The sequence below is a fragment of the Abrus precatorius genome, unplaced genomic scaffold (assembly GCF_003935025.1).
Source record: "Abrus precatorius isolate BTA unplaced genomic scaffold, Abrus_2018 Scaffold9, whole genome shotgun sequence".
NCBI classification, from domain to species: domain Eukaryota; kingdom Viridiplantae; phylum Streptophyta; class Magnoliopsida; order Fabales; family Fabaceae; genus Abrus; species Abrus precatorius.
In genome coordinates, this window is record NW_020874439.1 from 11,683,638 (window position 1) to 11,691,346 (window position 7,709).

Genomic DNA, 7,709 nt, shown 5'->3' on the forward strand with positions numbered 1-7,709 from the left:
AATGTAAAACTAAATATTTTTAAAAGTTAGAGGACCAAAATTAAAAAATAAAGTTAAAGGACTAAATTCTATTTTTCTTATTTAGATTATGTCACCCTTTCTATTATTTATTTTATTTTTTAATAAATATTTTATCATTAGACAAAAAAATTATATAAAAAAATAAACTACAACTACTTAAAGATATATATTAATTTATAAAACAAAAATAAAATTTGCATAAAAGTATATAAAATTATTTTATATTTATCAACCAGTTTAATAATTAATTTCACTAAAAAATTTATAATTCGGTAATTTAGTTAACTTTACATCTTTCAGCAATAAATCAAATTGGATTTTTAACTTTAAATTAATATTTAAAATTTTTAGCTGTCTTATCAAGTATCTTTAAGCAACCTACTCTTGTCAAAGAGGCAAAAGTATTGGCATTTTTACGCACTAATTATCATTCCCCCAAAAAAATTTGTGGCCATCGTCTAATATTGGTATTTCCATCATTTACGTGATGCCTATAAATACCCTTCACATTTGCAAAGAGCAATACAAGGTGTTCATTCTATCTTTGACACCCTTTAAACTTCTGTTCTCTTTTGGAGCATCGAGATGAAAAAAATGGCTCCCTTCCTTTTGCTTTCCCTAGTGTTTTCTTGTCAATTCATTGCTGGTTTCAATACTGAGCTTCCACCTCCATCCTATGGAAACCTAATAACCATTCTCAGCATAGATGGAGGTGGTATTAGAGGGATTATTCCAGCTGTAGTTCTTGAGCACTTGGAAAACGCTCTTAAGGTCAATGACCTAAATTTAATCATTGCACAAGCAAAGATACAGATATAATTAAAGCGTTTATGAGTGCATTAATATTTGTTGTTCATGATATATGTGCTAATCCTCTCTTCCTCTCTTTTGTGGTGCAAACGGAATTTTAAGCTTGAAGATTTTACAAAAAACTTTGCACAAACTCTGTGATAGGTTTTGGGTACCTCCTGTACTCACTTTTACTCTATTTTGCCTAGAAAAGAGGTTTGACGATTTTATTATTGAGTAAATATTTAATTTAATCTTACAAAATGTGAGTATCGATTATCTTAGTTTTTGACTTTACAAAAATCTCACTTTAACATCTGATTTTATTAAATAACATTCATTTTAATTATTTCTAAATAAAATAACAAAAAAATAAAAAATGAATTAAAATGAGTGATTAGTACTTATTATTAATTTGAAAGAATAAGTTTCTTTAAGGATTAACTAATGTGAAAAATCATTTGGCACTGTTGGTAAATGACCTTTGCTGTATAATGATTAATTCAAATCTTAATTCTTCAAACAATATTCGAAACACTATAGTTACAGTGAAAACTTTTGCTGGCTAACGATATTCACGATTTTTAATATTTTAATCGAATTGCAGGCAAAGGACGAGAGTGCATCACTAGCAAATTATTTTGATGTGATTGCAGGAACTAGCACAGGAGGCATCATGACTGCTATGCTCACTGCTCCTCACCCACATGATCGCAATCGTCCTCTGTTTACTCCCAGGGAAATCATAGATTTTTATATAAATTCTGGTCCCTCTATATTCAATGAAACTAGGTATTTATACTATTGACGTCAATAAAATTAATAAACAATCACACACGCGTATGCAACATATCAAATAATAATATTTTTTATTGTTAAAAATACAAAAAAATTAATCATTAAATCTTATTATTAACCGTCATAATTAAAATATAAGTTTATGCAATGATTTTTTAGAAGATTACATAGTTTTTTATTTATGAGTATGGTTAGGGCGAAGTTTAATTGAAGCCCTTTGACTTGGCATGCATGCAAGTTAGATATATTTTGCTTCACCTTTTTGAAGCGTTTTGAGTTATTATGATCAAACAATAACGTTAACATGCAGCGGTTGGAATAATTCATACCCGGGTCCCAAGTATGACGGCAAGTTCTTACATAATAAAGCACGTGAGTTGTTGCAAAATACACGACTGGAGAACACGTTAACGAATGCTGTAATCCCAACCTTCGACCTTAAGACACTTCATCCAGTTATATTCTCAAACTTTAAGGTTAGTATAACATATATTTAGAATTATATTAACATATGAATTTTTATTAATAATTATACTTATTACAATTGTTTGTGAAACTTTGATCATGTAGCTGAAGACAGCTCCCAGCCTTAATGCGAAACTTTCAGATATAATCATTGGGACTTCAGCTGCACCAACTTATCTACCACCCTATCACTTTGAGAATGATGACACTCAATTCAATTTGATTGATGGTGGTGTAGCAGCATGTAATCCGGTAATAAACTAATTAATTATGAGACAGCTATAAGTACTGTAAAAGAATCATTATTCTGTAGGAAATTAATTAATAGTGGCTGTAATATATGAAAGGGATAAACAAAAAACTAATAAAAAATTATAGATAATGTGATATCATAAAAAGAAAGAGAAAAATAAAGTAATCTTTTTCGAAAGTATGAATATAGTTATTGATTATATCTTATTATAATATGTTTTTATAAGCCAAACATACTAATAGAGCACAATATATATATATATATATATATATATATATATATATATATATATTTCAATTCTCATACAATTAAATAGTTCATGATTTGTAAGTTTTGTTAAAGGCCTTAAGATTTTTTATTTATTTATTTATATAACTACGAGTTCGAAGACTATGATGTATTTTAATGTAATCATAATAATATCTTGCAATAAAAGTAAAAAACATTAAGTTATTTGATTGGTGCATGTATACGGAAACACAGTCCATGAAATTGCACATATGAAAATTAATCTTGATTTCAGGCTATGGCTGCTGTGAGTGAAGTGATACAGCAACAGAAGGAGTGGAATCCTGACTTTACTCGAATGAAGTCAAACGAGCATACCAAAATCCTGTTGTTGTCAATAGGATGTGGAGCTTCAAAAGCTGAGGGTTATGATGCTGAAGTTGCAGATCACTTTTCAGCAGCTACTTGGGCAGCAACAGGCCTTCTATCTGGTGTTTATGATTATGCTTCTAAGGATATGACTGAGTTTTACCTTGCCACAGTGTTCCCAGGCCTTCAATCTTCTGACACCTACCTTCGAATTCAGGTATAATGCTTCCATAACTCGGCTGGTTTAAGTGTAAGAAGCACTAATATGGAAATTAGATTTTTTTTTCGTAAAAAAAGATTCCACTTAAAAACAAATTAAGAGTACATGACTTTGAGATTTAGGTTAACTTGTTATTTTGAATTCAAGATCTTAAGAATGTAACTATGTTAAACATTTTGAACAAAATTATTTCTAGTAAAAAATATAGATAAAATAAAATTAAGAGTACATATAAGTATTAAGAGTTTGTTAATTTTAAAATTAGGTAAAATTAATTTCAATAAAGTATTTTTAAGTTATCAAGCATAATTATGATGTGTATTCAAATTATTTTGAATCTCAATACATGCAGTTAGATACGCGTATATTATAAATTAATTTTAAATACTTGTATACAAATTTTTGTCATCAAACAATGTTATCTCTGCAATTGATATTAATGGCCCTGAAAATAATTGAATCATGAAGTTTACATTTTGGCATGAGTATGATGAGAAGATTTGGTTTTAAATGTAAATTAACAAACAGGGAAGTGTATAGTATAAGTTGTATTTTGCACCTGAAACTATGATTAAACTAAAATTTATCTACAAATAAATTTTCCGAAAAAATTATAATTATATATGTTGAAGCACGATTAATTGGATCCTTGCTTTCCTGTTGAAAAAACTGTGATTGGCAACTTACAGTCCAAACACACCTTACGTAGTTGCTTGTATACTACGAAAAACAGTGGTTTAGATTATTTTATTTGATACTAAAAATAATAATTTAAATAAGAGAATTTTAACAATAAGTATTTTTTTTTCTCTAAAGCAAGCAATTTTCCCTAAACCGTTTTTTCTCTTTTTACTGTTATCTAAACGAACTGCATGAAAATTCTTGAATTGTTGATTCCTGTGTTGTAATATTGCTTTCAAAATTTAAAGGGTTTAAGTTGAAATCACGTACGTACTTTCCCGTACATTGCATCATATTACTTCCTCAGTTCCTCATCATAGAATAGCCTTTTATAATAAAAAGTCATTATTATAATTAAAAACTATAACTTTGATTGACCAATGACCTATAAATATTTTTAAATTTTGGGGCTTTATATACAGGAAATAACTTTTCTCGCAATAAAGAAAATCAATCATGTATCTTAATTCAACGCGTGCTTGAATCCATATCTATATTACTTAAATACGTGTTTTTTTTTTCTGTTACAACAAAGAGTAGTTTCGACATTTAGAATACGCGTTAACAGCTATCAACTTCGAATCAAAACATGCAATCGATGTTTTTTATACTAATTTAAGGTTTTTAATTGATGTTTATTTTATTTCTTTGCAATCTTAACATTCGGGTATGCTAATGTATGATGAATCTGAATATGCAGGATTATAACTTGGACCCATCCATGGATTCCCTTGATAATGCCACTGAAACAAACTTGGAAAATCTTGTTAAGGTTGGACAGAACCTGCTGAAGCAACCGGTTTTGAGCATGAATGTGGTTACTTTTGTCCCAGAGAAAGAAAGAAATCAGGGTACAAATGCTGAGGCTCTTGAAAGGTATGTACAACCTTCAGAGTGTGTTCCGAAAATCGTACTTGAATTTGAATAATTTTGATATTGTTAAATTAATTTTAGTTACAAGTTAATTTAAAGTACAGTAATCCAAACATGTAATTATCTATATATTATCAGTGTGTTTAAATATTATATTTGAAGATAATGTTGCAGAACAAAAGAAGATATAAGGTTCTTTTAAGGACTTAAATGCAAGGACAAATTAACGTACTTTAAAACAATGTTGCATTTACTTTATTGCTGATAATAAAAGTGTACTATTATAATACGATCTATAAAGAGATAATAATAAATTACTACCAATTAGTATATACATCATCATAATAATATTTCATAAATTTATGAAGTCCGATGGAGTAAAATCACATCTTCAAATAATTATATTATTTATCAAGCTTTTGTTATTCATTGTGAAATTCTTACCTGTCCATGTGCTATATATTAAATTTTAGCACGTATATAGGTAGCTTTCAGTTCAATGACAAGAAATATTAATTAATTTAGTGAGGGTTGTTCCTTTATGTGATGAAGGGTTGCTGAGATTCTGTACAAAGAGAAGGAGCTGCGTTTGAAAAAAAAGTCGATGGAAAAAAGGGGTCGACCACTTATGGAAACTGTCACAATCCCTTTTGGCCGAACTCGAACAAGTTAGGGATCATGTGAAAAAACTGTATCGCAATAAATGCCATGGTGCGTAGGCTTGCGCTATATGTATAAGTTGTGAGTTCTATGCTTAATGAAAAATAAACATATATATATATATATATATATATATATATATATATATATTTCTCTCCTTTAGTTGAATTGTTGAGCTTTTGTGTTTTATGTTTTAATTTTCTTTTGGGGGTAAATGAACACCTTCCAATAGTGCACAAGTTGGAAAGAAATAAAAACACCATGAAAACAACGATGTAATAAGGTTGAATTTTAGGTACATACCTACGTGGAACTTACATCGTGCATATTATACAGAATAACAAGCAAAACAGCGATATTACAGTCCAATAAATAAAACCCCACAAAATACACAAAATAATTATATACACACAAAAATATATTAGAAAAACCAAACAAAGTGAGCATGTTGTTAATTGCCAAACCTAAAAGTGTTGTTCCCTTTTCTTCCTTCATACTATCTCTTTTTGTTTTTTGCTTTATCTTGGCCCCCAACTAACTTTGTCGGCACTACAATTATGCTCTAGTTCAGAGCAATAAAGAAGGCCATTAAATATGATAGAGAACAGTCTCAATCGCATTAGGTTAATAGAGTCAATCAAGGGACAACAAGGTAGAAGCAAAACTAAAGATAGGAATTGTTTAAGATGAAAAAAAAAATTGTAACTATGCTTGTTTCCCTTTTTTAAAAACAGTTTTCTGCTTTGAAAAAGAAAAATAAATATGCTCTTAATTTTAAAGTTTTGTAATTTAAATATTGTCTATAAACTTTAGAATCTATAACTATTTCTATGTCTAGGGAGACAAAATATTTTATTTCTAAATTCTGTCGATAAAATGAGTTTTTCTATTAGTGAATGTAGTTCACAACGGAAGAGTGAAAAAAGATGACAGGGCTAAATTAAGAATAGATGAGTTGGTGGAGAAGAGGAGATAATGGCCACTAAAGGAGAGGGAGGTGACAGTGAAAATGAAAGACAGAGAAAAATGAAAGGAAAGGGAAAAAAAACTTTCCTTAAATAGAAAGAGAACTAGAAAATAATTGTTCAATTTCAAAGAAAATAAAAATATTTAAGAACTATAACTGTAAAACGTTGAACAAAGTTAATTAACCAAATGAATTATGACTATTGATTCATATATTAGTATATTAATTACAAATGAATTATGACTATTGATTCATAAATTAGTATATTAATTACATAATTTGTCCACGTTTATTGTGAGAGATTTAGTGAAATAATATTACATTTAACTTCTAGATATGTCTCAACATGTATTTATAAAATTATTTTCGTGTGAAAAAAGTGTTATTTGTGATAAGAAATTTTGTTAACTATCATAGAAAAGTGAATAATTGATGCTTTTACATTACAATGCTCCTTATAAATATGGGATCATTGATGGATGGATCAAGATCCTTTATCTTGGTTCCTGTATTTTGAAATGAAATTTAACACACATCCTTAATAACATCCACGCCATGGGCACATGTTGGGTTTTTGAGGAAAAGAGATATATGCAATCATGCAGGCTTCAATTTTCTACAGTGAGTTTGAGTTTAGAAACAAAGTATTTGATCAAAGTGATTTCTCTCCAAATGTGAGGTGGGTGAATGAAGTTTGCAAAACTCTTAAACGAGTTTGATAGGATTGATATGATTGTTGTGAAATAACAAAATAATTTTGTAGACTTGTTAGTTTTGTATGGATACTATTAAGGAATATTGATTCACGGTATATGATAAGGGAATTGCTCCGTTATAAGGTAGAGCTACTAAACCAAACCAAAAAAGAGTAGGATGACCATCAATAAGCAAAGTTTTGGAAGCTAAAATAGTCAAGGGAGACCTCAAAGAATGATGCTCAACAGAATTTGAAGAAAATTGATCAATGAGTGTGGCAAGAGGACGTTTAAGTAAGGAGCAATGAAAGGCATTATGAATACGTGAAGAAGCTGATAATTCTAATTTATAAGCCACAATTTATGATATTTGGCGAAGAGAAATTTGATGATATGTTTTAACCTTAACATAAAACCCATGAACCAATTGGAGAACTAATTGGAAAATCTAATTCATGATGATATTTATTAACATTAAGTTTCATCCTTACTTGTGCCTTGGATAAATTCTCACAAAAAAGAGCCAACACCTCGTTAGGGGTCAATAAAGTAGAATCACAAGCATCCACAACAAAGAAGTCTATAAAATAATTAGTAATAATAAGAGAAAGGCTTACCAAAGATCACCTAAAAGGGAGTTAAACTAGAACTAGTATGAAAGCATGTATTATAATGAAATTCAACCAAGGT

The 7,709-nt window shown here is 29.1% G+C and overlaps 1 protein-coding gene across 1 annotated transcript; it reads left to right on the plus strand.

The window, feature by feature from the left end:
- Positions 1-558: 558 nt before the first annotated feature.
- LOC113849777 (patatin-like protein 1) lies at positions 559-5,466 on the plus strand. The gene is made up of 7 exons (XM_027479938.1): positions 559-792; positions 1,418-1,602; positions 1,919-2,084; positions 2,179-2,325; positions 2,850-3,140; positions 4,525-4,700; positions 5,250-5,466. Exons 1-7 carry the CDS (start codon positions 607-609, stop codon positions 5,368-5,370), a joined length of 1,272 nt encoding a protein of 423 aa, XP_027335739.1. The 5' UTR covers positions 559-606; the 3' UTR covers positions 5,371-5,466.
- The last annotated feature ends 2,243 nt before the right edge of the window (positions 5,467-7,709 follow it).

Coding starts and splice junctions, on each gene's coding strand:
- LOC113849777 (XM_027479938.1), top strand. CDS start 607: ATGAAAAAAATGGCTCCCTTCCTTTTGCTTTCCCTAGTGTTTTCTTGT. Junction 1,603..1,918: donor TCTATATTCAATGAAACTAG/GTATTTATACTA, acceptor GTTAACATGCAG/CGGTTGGAATAATTCATACC. Junction 3,141..4,524: donor ACACCTACCTTCGAATTCAG/GTATAATGCTTC, acceptor CTGAATATGCAG/GATTATAACTTGGACCCATC.